The 13,283-nt window shown below is 54.1% G+C and overlaps 1 protein-coding gene and 1 long non-coding RNA gene across 6 annotated transcripts in view; one reads left to right on the top strand and one right to left on the bottom strand.

Moving 5' to 3' along the window:
* Window positions 1–13,283, top strand: part of ABCC8 (ATP binding cassette subfamily C member 8) — a 73,261-nt gene that overhangs the window by 52,246 nt on the left and 7,732 nt on the right. For all 5 annotated transcript variants that reach the window (XM_040638869.1, XM_040638868.1, XM_040638866.1 and 2 more), the window contains exons 18-29: window positions 187–222; window positions 888–986; window positions 2,082–2,166; window positions 2,836–2,916; window positions 4,594–4,731; window positions 6,146–6,271; window positions 7,169–7,268; window positions 7,494–7,735; window positions 7,839–8,005; window positions 9,082–9,151; window positions 9,654–9,811; window positions 11,510–11,602. In XM_040638869.1, the coding sequence (XP_040494803.1) occupies window positions 187–222; window positions 888–986; window positions 2,082–2,166; window positions 2,836–2,916; window positions 4,594–4,731; window positions 6,146–6,271; window positions 7,169–7,268; window positions 7,494–7,735; window positions 7,839–8,005; window positions 9,082–9,151; window positions 9,654–9,811; window positions 11,510–11,602 (1,395 nt within the window). The remainder of the gene's footprint in view (window positions 1–186; window positions 223–887; window positions 987–2,081; window positions 2,167–2,835; window positions 2,917–4,593; window positions 4,732–6,145; window positions 6,272–7,168; window positions 7,269–7,493; window positions 7,736–7,838; window positions 8,006–9,081; window positions 9,152–9,653; window positions 9,812–11,509; window positions 11,603–13,283) is intronic.
* Window positions 4,732–6,205, bottom strand: LOC121104749. The gene is made up of 3 exons (XR_005837065.1): window positions 5,973–6,205; window positions 4,999–5,121; window positions 4,732–4,873 (listed from the first exon to the last, which is right to left on the bottom strand). It is a non-coding gene; the product is annotated as an uncharacterized LOC121104749 (long non-coding RNA).

Raw genomic sequence — 13,283 nt, 5'->3', positions numbered from 1 at the left:
AGTGGAGGCACCCCCAGGATGGCCGAGCCCCTCTCCACACCCCTCCATGTGACACGGGTGGCTGCATCCTGCGTCCCAGGGACCATAAAGGCACCCTCATGCCAGGTTTGAAGGAGCACAGATGTCTAGGGAGAAGTTGGTGCGTGCATGGGAGCCCTGAAGTTGTGTCTTTTCTTCCTGCTGCAGCCCAGAGCGGGAGCCAGTGGCCGACTCGGACGTCAGGTACTGTGACTGGGAGCACCTGCCCACTGGGGAGACTTCCTCAGAAGGGCTCTCAGCCCAAGGGAGCCTCAGAACCCTTGAAGGCAGCCCCTCCCCGCAGGGCCCAGCCTAGCTGCAGGGAAGAGACCCAGGGGGGCTCTGTGCTCATCAGATTGTTCTGAGGCCCCCACTGCTTCTGTGCTTTAAGCTGCTCCCTTCACATCAGACCATTTTTATCTCCCCCACCCACCCCCTTGTTTTTGGTCTTCAAAAACCTTATCACACTAAATGTGGTTTCCTTGGCTCTGCTATTTTTTTTTTAAGTTCCACTTGGAGAATTACCTGTTAATATCAAAATCAGGTGGTTTGAGGGCCCCTCAGGGAAGCAGGAAATTAGGGGTTGAGGGTTTGGTTACACTTTGGGCTCCTCCCAGTTCTGGGTAAAGATTCAGGAAGAACAGATGACAGGGAGGAGACAGGTTTGATGCAGGGCAGGGCAGGGGTGCAATCGTGTTCCCCCTAGTCTGCTAAGACCCGGGCACCCAAACCCGTCCCAGGCCACTGGAGACCACACAAAGCAGATTTCTGCTAAGTGCACCTCCCTGGTCTAAACCATCTGCTTGACAACTGCCTCTGAGAACGAGCCCCTGAGAATGCCTCCCCTACTCCCACCTGCTGTATTCCAGGAAGAGAGGCCCCGTGGCCTATGCTTCTCAGAAACCATGGCTGCTCAATGCCACTGTGGAGGAGAACATCACCTTTGAGAGTCCCTTCAACAAACAACGGTAAACGCCTCTCAGAGGAAGACAGGCTGGGGGAGGGGAGAAACTGGTCAAGGGCAGCATTAGCCAACCCTCCCCGGTGCCCGAGCCCCAGCTGGCTGCCCTGCCCCTCCATTGATCACCCACACCCAGCCATTCTGCTCTCCAGGATGCTTATCTGGATTCCAGCCTGTTCCATATGGTGCATCTGGAAATGATCCAGATGGGCCTGGGTATCGGGGCAGTCCAGCTCCTGTGGGTATGAGGGTAGGAAAGAGGGGGAGTTAGGTGAAAGCCCTGATGCCTTCTCTTGAGGCTGAGGGGAAGGCTGACCCAGCTTCCCATTATTCCCTACACCCAGCTCTGTAGTTTGTGCACGATTTTCCCTCCAATGATAATAATTGCTACCATTGATTGAGCTCCTGGGTGCCAAGTGCCGTGTCCTACTCTTTACATGCGTGGTTTCCTCTAATGCTCACAGCCGCCCAGGAGGCAGCTACTATTATTACCCCCATTTTACAAAGGAGGAAACCAAGGCTCAGAAGGGTTAGGTAACTTGCCCAAGGCCACCCAGCCAATAAGTGAGAGAAATGGGTCTCAAATCCAAGGCTGCCTGACACCCAATTCCATGTCACCAAGACACTCTTGTCGCCTCCATGCACCCTGGTTGGCACCTGCCCAAGCTAAGAGCTGGCCAGGGGAAGTATGAAAGGAACAGGCTGGGCAAATATTTGATCAGCCATCATCATTACTGCCTAAGCCAACCAGCAGTGATTTTCCCTGGTGGTGCCCCCAGTGTGGGCTCTGGCAGTAGCTTCCCCCACTGCACAGGGGCCTCGGGCCCCCTCTTGTCACTTACATGGCATATTTGCTACTATCCAATTTCATCCTTCAAATATTTAACTGGCCCCAAGACTCTGGGAGGTGCTGCCCTCAGCTCTTTTCAAGCTCCCGTGGTGTTTGCCTGCAGCCAGGCAGAAGGCCATTAAAGCCATTGCTCCCCCCCCTGCCCAGCACAGCTGCCCGGAAGCTAATGACCCCCTGCATGTGGTCAGGCCCGACTCTGGCCAGGCTGATCGGCTCTGTCCTTCCCCCCGCCCCCTGTCCCAACCACTCCAGGTACAAAATGGTCATCGAAGCCTGCTCCCTACAGCCGGACATCGACATCCTGCCCCATGGAGACCAGACTCAGATTGGGGAACGGGTTAGTAGCAGCCTCTATGGGGTTTTTTCAAGGCAGGGGCCCTCAGGCTCCCCTGATCCCCACCCATCGCCACCAGCATGCCCTGAGATCGTTCTCAGGGAGAGCAGGGAACTGGAAAATAAGAGAGGGTAAGGGCGGAAGAGCTGCCTGCAGTGAGCTCAAAACGGTCTTGAGCCCCGGGCTGCTGGCTGTCCTCGACACATTTGCCACTCGCGCCCTCCTGGGCTGGAGGTGACTTGGCATCTCCTTCATTCATGCCCCACGTATGTCCGAAGGGCCCACATGATGGTGCGGTAGGCCCGGGGTTCTATCCTTCACGTATACTCACAAGGTGGGGCTCCTCTGCCGTAAGCTTAGGCAAATCGGGTTCTCCCACAACTGCCCTCCTTATGTATGATTTAAATCCCTACTTCCTCTGTCTTAGTCGTCCCCGGTCAGATAGTGCCTAGCACCTACATCATGAGTCTTCAAAGACGGGGGGATCGTGCTCCCCACTTCTGAATGAATTTAGTAAACACGTGTAAGATCCTCCTCTCTTCACAGTGAGGGGCAGGAAAGAGGTGGCTAGAGCCAGGCCTCCACCTGAAGGAGCTTGCAGTCAAGTAAGGGGCAGGACAGTCTTTCCTGAGGGGCTCTGAGAGCATGACCTTTCCTCTCCTTTGGTCGCAGGGCATCAATCTATCTGGTGGCCAACGCCAGCGAATCAGTGTGGCCCGAGCCCTGTACCAGCACACCAACGTTGTCTTCTTGGTAAGTGTATTAGCTGGCATCTCCCTCGGGGTCCTCCCTGACTCACGGCCCGTTCACACACACACACACACACACACACACACACACACACACACACACAACACCCAACAACCTCCCTCTCCAGGAGTAAGCCTCTCCTGCCAGAGATATTACCTAATCACTGACGGGGAAACTGAGGCAAGGATAGTGCAAATGACCCACTGAGGACTTCACACTGAACTCTGCAGTAGCCATACGGGAGATGTGGAGTAGTTACAGGCCGCCTCCCTGTAGGACGGCCCCAACTATCAACACTTATTTAGCCCCACTATGATTTGTGGAATGTTTGCTGGCACTTCCCATCCCCATGCCCAGAGCAGACATTGCTAACTGATCACAGCAGTAGTCACAGAAAATTCAGCATTATCAATGAAAGCAATTCTGTGAAACCCCACATTAGTTTCTGTGGGAAACTTCACTTGGCCTCAGAATCCTTCTCCACACAGCACTCCAGATACCCACTAGCGGTCAAACGTGAGGTCAGCTTATTAGCGATCCCTACCCTATTTCATGCCAAGTTCTGCGTTAGGTGCTTTGGTTGACCCGGGAGAATTCTGAGAGCCAGTCCTCGGCCTCAGAGATGTCTAACTAGGGAGATGGAGGTCACCACACCCAAGAGCCACAGCCCAGCTGAAAGGCAAACTGTGGGGCACAGTCTATGAGGAGGCTTGTCCAAGGAGACAACTGTGAGGGCTAGAATAATCAGGGAGAGCTTCCTGGAGGAAGACCTTGAAGAGTGAGTCGGTTAAACAGAAGGAAAGAGGAAAGACGTTTGGGTGGGGAGTCAGAAGAAGGAACCTCAGGTCTCTGAACCTGGTTTTATTCTTTCCCCCTTCTGCCCCCAACACACATAAATGCTCCCCACTAAACACACTTCAAAATGTAGAGGTTCATAGTCTTTGTTACCATCTGACATAGCACTTTACAAAGTACTAGCTTATTCATGGTTTTATATGAGCTTTAAACAGCATTGTTAGAAATAAAGAGGGTATTTTTGTTTATTTCAGCAAAGTTGTATTAAGCTCCTACTCTACCAGGCACAAGGGGTGTCGGTTCCTGGGGGCCTCACAGGAATGGACGAATAACTATTAAAACTGGAATTGAGAGGAGGGAAAGCTAGGCATGGAAGTGAAGAAAGGACACAGGAAGAGCTAGGATAGAGCACTGAAGGGTGAGTAGGAGTTCACCAGGCAGACAAAAGGCAAAATGGCACTTGGGGCAGAGGAAAGAGCATAGGTAAAAAAAAAAAACCTGGAATGGCAAGTTCTCTGGAAACCTGGAATACAGGGAACTTGGACAGGACAAATAAGTGAGACCAGAAAGACTGAGCGGGTAATAGAGGGCCTAGATCACCACGCTAAGGAATTTGGACTTGAGAGGCAATGGGGAGCTACTGAAGGTTCGGCAGTCAGGAAGTGCCTGTGATTAAATCTGTTTGAAAGCAATAACTGATAACAGCCGCATTTTAAGATGAGGCATGTAAAGCCCAGAGAGGTTAGGTACATTGTCCGAGGCTGTACAGCGAACTAGCGAACTAGTGCCAGTCCCTGGACCACAGCTGGTATAACTCTGATGGTTTTTGTTCTCGCTGTTACCCTCTCCCCACACACTTGCCCCGACCTTCTTCCCTCCGCCCAGGATGACCCCTTCTCAGCTCTGGATGTCCATCTGAGTGACCACCTGATGCAAGCCGGGATCCTTGAGCTGCTCCAGGATGACAAGAGGACAGTGGTCCTAGTGACCCACAAGCTCCAGTACCTGCCACATGCGGACTGGGTGAGAGGCCACAAGGAGGTCACGCTATAGAGGGCTGAGGTGGGAGAGGCAGTAGGACATCTCCCAAGGAGTCGGTGTCTCAGTAGCAATTGCTGAGGGCAGAAGAGATGCACACTGAATGGCTTCGTAGCTTCGGCAGATCCTGCAGGCCAAGGGCTCAGTGTCACCTAGAGCTTCAGATGTTCCCACCCTCACCTGGGGCCCCTCTGGGTACCTGCAAGGCTGGCACCGAGAAGTCTCAGAAAGGAGCAGACACTCAATTCCTACCTTCTGTTTATGGCCCAGTTTGATGGCTCATCCCCCTGGCCTTGGGACTGCCGATTCGGATGGGAGAGCCAGCTTCCTGTCCTCTGACCCACCACGGGTTGGATGTATCTAAGTCAAGATCAACTGGAAAATACGGAAACAAACAATACAAGTATTAGTAGAAACATCAGTATTATCAATGGGATGCAATTTTGTGAAACCTCACATTATCCAAATTTCTGCACTCCTCAATACGTAGATAACAGTTACTTCTCAATTAATTGGAAAGCATTTAACCTTTAAGGTGGCAATCACGTGACTTTTACAATCGGGGCCTTGCCAGACTCCTATATAAATTTGCCCCTGAAAATTGAGGGCCTCCTTGAGCTTCAGACCTATGCTAAATGGACCTAAGTCTTCCTTCTGCATGTGGTAAAATCCTCCCTCTACTATGAAAAAGGGAGGAAAAAAAATCCATATTTTTAAAAAAACTGTTGTAACAGGTGCAGAAGGTCTGTGATTGAGTTTCCATGGTGACCTTGGCAAGGCAGTTCAGGACAATCTTTAGTCCAAAGAAGGCAGACAAAGCCATGACTGGTTCCTTGAAATGTCAGTGAGCAAGTCTCCCAGGCATCCCTCCTTGCACCCCAGGGGGTAAAGGAGCAGGGGAGGGTCTCTGAATTAATGACGAGTGTCCATGAGTGGGAAACACTGAGCGTTTCAAATAAAATCAGTTTTATTGATTTCAAAGAGGCATGGCCACACACACTTAGACCAATAGGTGCGTCGTCAACCACTGGTGGAACCTACCAGACGTGCGGTCAGAGGATCTAGACGTAGCGTGCGATTAGCTGTTGAGTGTGTGAAAACAGCTGCCCCTGATGGGATCCTAGCGAGGAATCAGACCGCTTGACGAGGATACATCAATTTGCTCTGCAAACCCTCTTAGCAACCCTGGGGCAACCTCTGAGAAGTACCCCCCGAGAAGTACAGACCTCTAAATCCTGGGAGTAGGTCGGTGAGGACTGCCGTGGGGAAGCCAGCGGCCAGTTGTGGTGGGGGAAAGAATGTGTGCCGGTCCACCGCAGACTCCTTGCTGAGGCAGGGGTGTGACCGCCACTCCCCCTTCCCGTTCAGCCCCGGGCCGGGTCTGTTTCTGCTTTTCCAGATCATCGCCATGAAGGATGGCACCATCCAGAGGGAGGGCACGCTCAAGGACTTCCAGAGGTCTGAGTGCCAGCTCTTTGAGCACTGGAAGACCCTCATGAACCGGCAGGACCAAGAGCTGGAGAAGGTGAGTATGTCCTAGGGGCCAGGCAGACAACCTCGGAGGAGAAGGTGGAAACGTGAACACACAAAGGCCTTCCTGCCCTCACTGCCCTAGGAAACTCCCCCAAGGACAGATGTGGGGGCTGAGCGAGCACTTCCAACTGCCAGAGGAGGGCCGGTACCTGTGCCGTCTACTCAGCGCAGACTCAGGTGGACGCCTTCCCCGTCCCCTGAAATAGCCAGAAACCATTTAGTTATAAAGCTTCAGAGAATCAGCTCAAACTGGCGAAGCAGGAAAGGGGAGAGTTGAGGATTTTTTGGCTCATGAAAGTAAAAAGGACCAGCTTCAGGTGGAGCTGGATCCAGGTAGTTAAACACTGCCGTCAGGAACCTGTTTATCTCCCTCCTTGGCTCTGCTCCCCTCAGACCGGCCTCATTCTCGTGGTGGCGGAGAGAGCTATCAGCAGCCGCGGGCTTACGTTCTCCCGGCTCAACACCTCTGCCAGCAAGAGAATGCCTCTGTCACAACGGTTCAGCACAAGTCCCCAGGCTCCTTTGTCCGCTTTGGTCCTGTGCCCCCCCTGGATAAATCACTGTGGCCAGGGATGTGGAATGTGAGATTGGCCAGCCCTGAGTCTCGTGTCCACCCAGGGAGCCAGGGAGAATGATCAGCCCACCCGAGTCACAGAGACTAGGAATAGGGGAGAGAGGGTCTCCCACAGGAATATTTGGGGTATCGTGAGCCGATAAATGGGGAGGAGTAAATTCTGGCAAGACAAACTCGCATCCATCTGGACCCTCCCCCAGGTGGGGGCACTCTGGAAACCTGACTCTGCTCATTGCCAGGGATGGCTGTCCTCCATCCTCCCTTCTTCCCTCTGCACACTCTGAGGACAGTGGCCAGGTTCCATCTGTCTTCCAGGAGACCGTCATGGAGAGAAAAGCCACAGAGCCATCTCAGGGCCTGCCCCGGGCCATGTCCTCAAGAGATGGCCTTCTGCAGGATGAGGAAGAGGAGGAAGGTACAGACAGTGGGACTGGCAGTGAAATCATGGCCTGAGGTCTGATGGACCATGGGGAGATGAAGGCTCGGGGTTCTGGGGGTGGTGAGATACTGTGACTGTCATTAAATCCCTTCCGCTCTGTGTGCCTCGGTTTTCCCATCCGTAAGTGGGGATAACAGGCCCCTGGCTCAGCCTGAGGGATGCGAAATGGGAAGCCACAGGGGGGGTTCTTACGGCCTGCAGAGGAAGCAGCTGAGAGCGAGGAGGAGGACAACCTGTCTTCAGTGCTGCACCAGCGGGCCAAGATCCCGTGGCGAGCCTGCGCCAAGTATTTGTCGTCGGCCGGCATCCTGCTGCTGTCGCTGCTCGTCTTCTCCCAGCTGCTCAAGCACATGGTCTTGGTGGCCATTGACTACTGGCTGGCCAAGTGGACCGACAGCGCCCTGACCCTGAGCCCCGCAGCCGGGAACTGCTCGCTCAGCCAGGTGTGGCTGGCAGCCCCAGGGCAGGGGTCGGGGGGCGCCAGGGAGGGGAGAGGGCTGCCCCACGGACCCCCCAGGACCCCATCTCATTCTCTGCCCGGCCCAGGAGTGCGCCCTCGACCAGACTGTCTATGCCATGGTGTTCACGGTGCTCTGCAGCCTGGGTATCGTGTTGTGCCTTGTCACGTCCGTCACGGTAGAGTGGACGGGGCTGAAGGTGGCCAAGAGGTTGCACCGCAGCCTGCTGAACCGGATCATCCTGGCTCCCATGAGGTACTGCTCTCCCCCGGCCATGCGGGGCTGTGGGCAAGTCACCGTTCTCTGGGCCTCAGTTCTCCCATCTGTAAAATGGGGATATGCAACCTCTGTCACAGGCTGCAGTGGGGAGGGGTGGCTCAAGGAGACAGTGTGTGTAAAGTGCCCTCCTCGGGGCAGAAAGCAGAGGAAAACCACACACGGTGCTCGGCATTTTATACGGTTTTTTCATCTAGCTGTCACAGCAGCCCTTCAGAGTGAACGTCCGCAGGCTCTGCGTTCTTGCACGTTTCCCTTCCCCAGGCAGGTACCATCTGCCCATCTCCACCCACAGATTCGGCTCTCCCCCTCCTCCCCCAGCCAGCGTGCAGGTTCTGACACTGGGGACATGGGGACATGTTTTAATCTACTGGAATGGGGTGTGTACAAATCCCAAAGGCCACTTGGTGTGAAACAGGTTTAAGGTGGTCACTGCCCAATCGACCGGCTGACTCAGCGTTAAAGCACGACAGGCAAACGGGTTATCTGGCCCTTGTCAATGCCAAGGCCTCACCATCTGACTACACTTTTTACTTTTCAGACTCATGAGCTCTCTGTGGCCCACAGACATGACTTCAATGTTTACTTACCCTCTATTTGTCCCAGATCTGAGCTTCTGAAATCCTCTCGTTAGGGTTGGGCCGGCTCTGGGTCAGAGCCAGAGTGATGACAGCCTGAGTAGCCTTGCAGGGTCAGCCAGCTGACAGGCTGTCCCCAGGGCCCTGTTCGCCCTGGCAGATCGTCCCTCTGGAGAAGACTCCACGTCCCCAGGACAGCTGCTGAGTGAGTCAGGCTAAGCAAGCAACTGAGGAAGGTGGCAGTGGGCTTAAGAGCCAGAGAGGTCAGTGAGGGCCCAGCACCCCTCTGGGCAGCTGCAGGAATTCTCGGGAACACAGGCCAGATATCTACAGACTTGCAGAGGCAACCACCCCTAGGACGCCAGACCCAGAGATGACCCCAGAGACACTAAAATGAAAGAAATAACTACCCTCATTCAATAAACAGGAAGGAAATCAATAAACGGATGAGTAACTGTTCTTCTGGTTGCCTCTTAGGTTTTTTGAGACCACGCCCCTTGGAAGCATCCTGAATAGATTTTCAGCTGACTGTAACACCATCGACCAGGTACACAGGCCTGTGACCCATTTCCCCAGTTCAGAGAGAGGCCAGGCGCCCACAATTTTCCTCTCTGGTGCCAGCTTCCCCAGATCTGGTGCTCAGAGCCCCGTGGGAGGAACCCAGTGGGTCCCAATCTGATTATAGTGCTGCCTCAGGGCCTGGGGTTGCCCCTGTGACACCGTCATGATAAGGCGGAGGGAAACCACATCCCTTTGGCTTCCATCCAGTACCCGCTGGCTCACTTCAGTGAGGTTCCAGCATTGTCTGAACCAAGGTGACTGGTTTTGTGGAGAAGATTCATTTCGACTCAGCTTGTGTTCTTGATTTACCATCGTACTAGATGGTGAGGAAACAAAGTCCTGACGCCTGCTCTCAGGAAGCCTACAGTGTAGCTGGAGAGAGAAGACGTGTGGCTGTGGTAATGGGAGAGAGCAAAACATGGCGGCAGGTAACACACTGAAGGTAAACACCAAAGCTCACCTCCCTCTCTCACCCTCTCTTCCGTCAGCACATCCCGTCCACGCTGGAGTGCCTGAGCCGCTCCACCCTGCTCTGTGTCTCAGCCCTGGCTGTCATCTCCTACGTCACGCCTGTGTTCCTCGTGGCCCTCTTGCCCCTGGCCGTGGTGTGCTACTTCATCCAGAAGTACTTCCGGGTGGCGTCCAGGTGATGGCAGCCTTTGCCAGCCTCAGGGGGAGGAAGGATGGGAGGTGCTTTGCTATGGGCAGTTGGGTATTCCTACTAGAGTAATCATCAAAAAGTAGTAGAGTTGTCTTCCCTCCTGAAAAGGAAGAGAGAAATGAAGGAAAGAGAGATACTCATCTTCCACCGCCCTGATGTAACCACCTGTCGGCGCGCACGTGCGCGCGCACACACACACACACACACACTCTGCCATTAGTATCGGAACTATTTCCTTAGGAGATACGATCAGGAGTGGAATTGCTAGGTCAGGGTGTATACACCCCTTTATGCCCTTCCTTCATTTTGCCAAAATGCTTCTCAGGAGGGTTGTAGGAGTGCAGTGACCAGGCTGATTGCTGATGCAAGAAATTGAGGGCACCTGATGGCAGGGGTGTATAGCAACTGTACCCCCCAGCTCACGGAGGCCAGCGCGTGCCTGGGAGCCTTGACTTGAAGGAGACTTTCACAATGATCACATTCGCCCTTGAGAGTGTTCGAGTCACACAGGTTTCTTTCCTACTCCAAAGTTTCTAAGAACATTCTCTAGAATAGAAGTTCTTTCTGGGAGCGCTTCTGTTAAACTCATAGGTTCAAATAATTGTCGGGAAAATTTAAAAGAATCTCTAGACCAGTGTTTATCAAACTGCCAATTGCAACTTATCAGTGGGTCATGAAGTCAATATCATAGATCACAGCCAGCGTCTTTATCAAATGAAATTGAACAGATCATATCGGACTGTATGCATATAGTAAGTTTTGCTTCATGAAACCTTTGTTTGGGTCGTGTAGGAGTGTGCGTGTGTGTGTGTGTGTGTGTGTGTGTGCAATGATTGTAGTATAAAATGCATTTCTTACCGCAGGTTACAATCAAATGTTAAGTACCTTTCCCAAGTGCACATAGTTGATCAGTAACGGGAGTCAAAATGCAGATTACCAATAAGAACAATTAAATTTAGATCCATTTCGACCACGGTCACCTTGCCCACAAGGATCGAGATTCGCATACCGGGTGGTGTAGAACCGCCCGGCACCCAGGAGGAGCACGTTAGTGTTCACAGATCACTGGGGCTTTTTAAACGCTGTACAAGCTGTTTTACAAAGTTCGTGTCTTCTGCCAGAGAAACCACCCTGTTCCCCTGGCATCCACTCTGCCCTGGGGACAGTCTGTCCAGGAAAGCTGCCTCCTGCATCCCAGCCTGACCTCCCTGGCTCTGATGTGCTTGTCAAGGTGCAGCTGTGGGGAGCAGGGGCAATCCTGTTGCCGTGGAAACCTCTGGCCTTTCCCCCTCGAGGAGCTCTGTAGATCCTGACCCGTGATGTGCCAAAACCTATGTGGTTACTGGGGAGGGGACTGAAAGCTTTGTGTCAGGTCTTCCTGCTCCTTTCGCTAGCTGTTCCCTGGGAGAGCGAAGTGACCGTGCCTGCCCCGCCTTACTGGAGAGTGAGGGACAGACTCCCGTGGGAGGTAGACAGTGCCCGGGGTCACAGTGCCTGCCCCGGTGTGCTGTTTAAGCATTTTGCTGGGGGCACCACTGGCTTCCCTCTCTACAGGGGAGACACTGAGACCCAGACAGGTGAAGCCATCGGTGCACACAGTGGTTGGGGGTGGAGCTGGGGTTCAGACCTGGGCTGAGCCCTGCACCCGCTGTCTTGACCATTCTGCTCTGCTCCCCTGCACAGGGACCTGCAGCAGCTGGATGACACCACCCAGCTCCCCCTGCTCTCCCACTTTGCTGAAACTGTGGAAGGTCTCACCACCATCCGAGCCTTCAGGTACCAGATTTACCCCGAGGCGGGGGTGGGTGGGACTGGGGCCAGGGGCACAGGTCATGTGATTCGGTTGTCAGGGCTTGGCTTAGGAAGACCCAGGACTCGTGTCTCCCAACCCCTCCTCAGGCCCAGAAGCCTCGGTGATGTCCCCCAGAGGGGTCAGGTCCGGTGGGCTCTATTGTATGATCCAGAGAGGAAAATCTCAGCCCCGCAGCCAAGGCCAGAGCCTCTGTGAGCTAAGGCAGGACAAGAAACAAAGCCGGGAAGTATTTCCTCACATTATCAATGCTGGGAAGGCTTTTCCATCATGTGGGCCAGCCCTAAGGCCATCTTTTATGGAGACTCTCCGGTGACTTGAACACTACGCTAAGCAATTTACATGCCAATCTCATTCATGGCGCACTGCAATCCAAGGCAGTACATGTGTTATTCCCATTTCCCAAACAAAGAAATTGAGGCTCAGAGAGACTATATAACCGCTCTGTGTAAGGTCCTCTAAAGCCTAGGCTTGCATCTGCCCATTCATTCGGTAAATATGTACAGAGCCAAAGCTCAAGCCAGGCACTGAAAAGACACAGATGAGTCAGATGAGCCCCCGGCCTGGAGGCGCTTACAGTCCAGGCTTTGAGCAGGCCAGGAGGGGCCCACGCGGCAGGGACTCTGAAAGAAAGGGGAATGCAGGCTGTGGGATCTAGAAGGGAGGCAGTCACCGAGGCTTCACACAGGAGATGCTGTCGGAGCCAGCATCAAAGGGTAAATAAAAGTTCACCGAGCTGGAGGAACTCCCCCCAAACTTCAGTGCCCCCGCTTTCCACCCTCAGTCATGACGTTGGGCTGGACAGGAGCATCTGAGGCTGCCTGGGGAGTAGAGGGGCCATTGCTCCCTGCCCCAGCCTCTGTCTGATGTATCAGAACATCTCTCCTCCAGCCAAACAGGCCAGAGACTCCTGCCTCGGATAGCTGGACTCTGGTCTCTAAGCCTTACCCAGAGAGTGATTCCAGGTTATTTTTAGGATGGCACAGCTGTGCAGGGTGTGACAGTAAGCATGCGACACCAAGTCCCGTGTCCAGCAGTAACCCTAGGGCTCAAGGACCAGCCAAAAGGATTCAGGGAGGCTTGCGTCTCTTCCCTCCAAGCCCCAAGGCTCTAGGCCCCTCGTGCAGCACTGAGGCCCCGTTCACTCCCTGGACATCTGCACCAGCGAAAGGTCCTCATAGGGGTCTTATCTGAGTAAAGTAAAGCAACTCAGAGCTGTGCCCTGGCCTTGGCTCTGCCCCCTGGACAAGCCTGTGCTGTCTTCCGCACAGAAACCCCTTGGAACCTGGCATGACACTAAGGTCTCCTCTGAGCCTCCTTCCTGTCTCAGGCCTGCACTTCCGCAGGTCCTTTGACTGCCAGTGCCCTCCCCACTCCTGGGCCTGGCCTCTCCTCCGTGTTAGTACCGTTCCTCTTACACGTGCTGGCCTGGCGGCCTTCGGGCTGGGCCTGGGCGGAGAGATTGTGACTTTCCTCCACAGGCCTCGACCCTCTCAGTAGGATCTGAGTGGACGCAGCATCCTGCAGGCAGCCTCAGACCCAGCCTGCGGTCAGTCGGCGGGACTGCTGCCCAGTGAGGCCTCGCACGCCCCACACGGACACAGTGGGGCATCTTTACATGTGGATGAGGGACTTGTCCTCCCTGGA

This window comes from Ursus maritimus, unplaced genomic scaffold (genome assembly GCF_017311325.1).
Source record: "Ursus maritimus isolate PB19 unplaced genomic scaffold, ASM1731132v1 scaffold_23, whole genome shotgun sequence".
Taxonomy (NCBI): domain Eukaryota; kingdom Metazoa; phylum Chordata; class Mammalia; order Carnivora; family Ursidae; genus Ursus; species Ursus maritimus.
The sequence above is the reverse complement of the archived record's forward strand: the minus strand, read 5'-3'. Positions and strand labels throughout refer to the sequence as shown.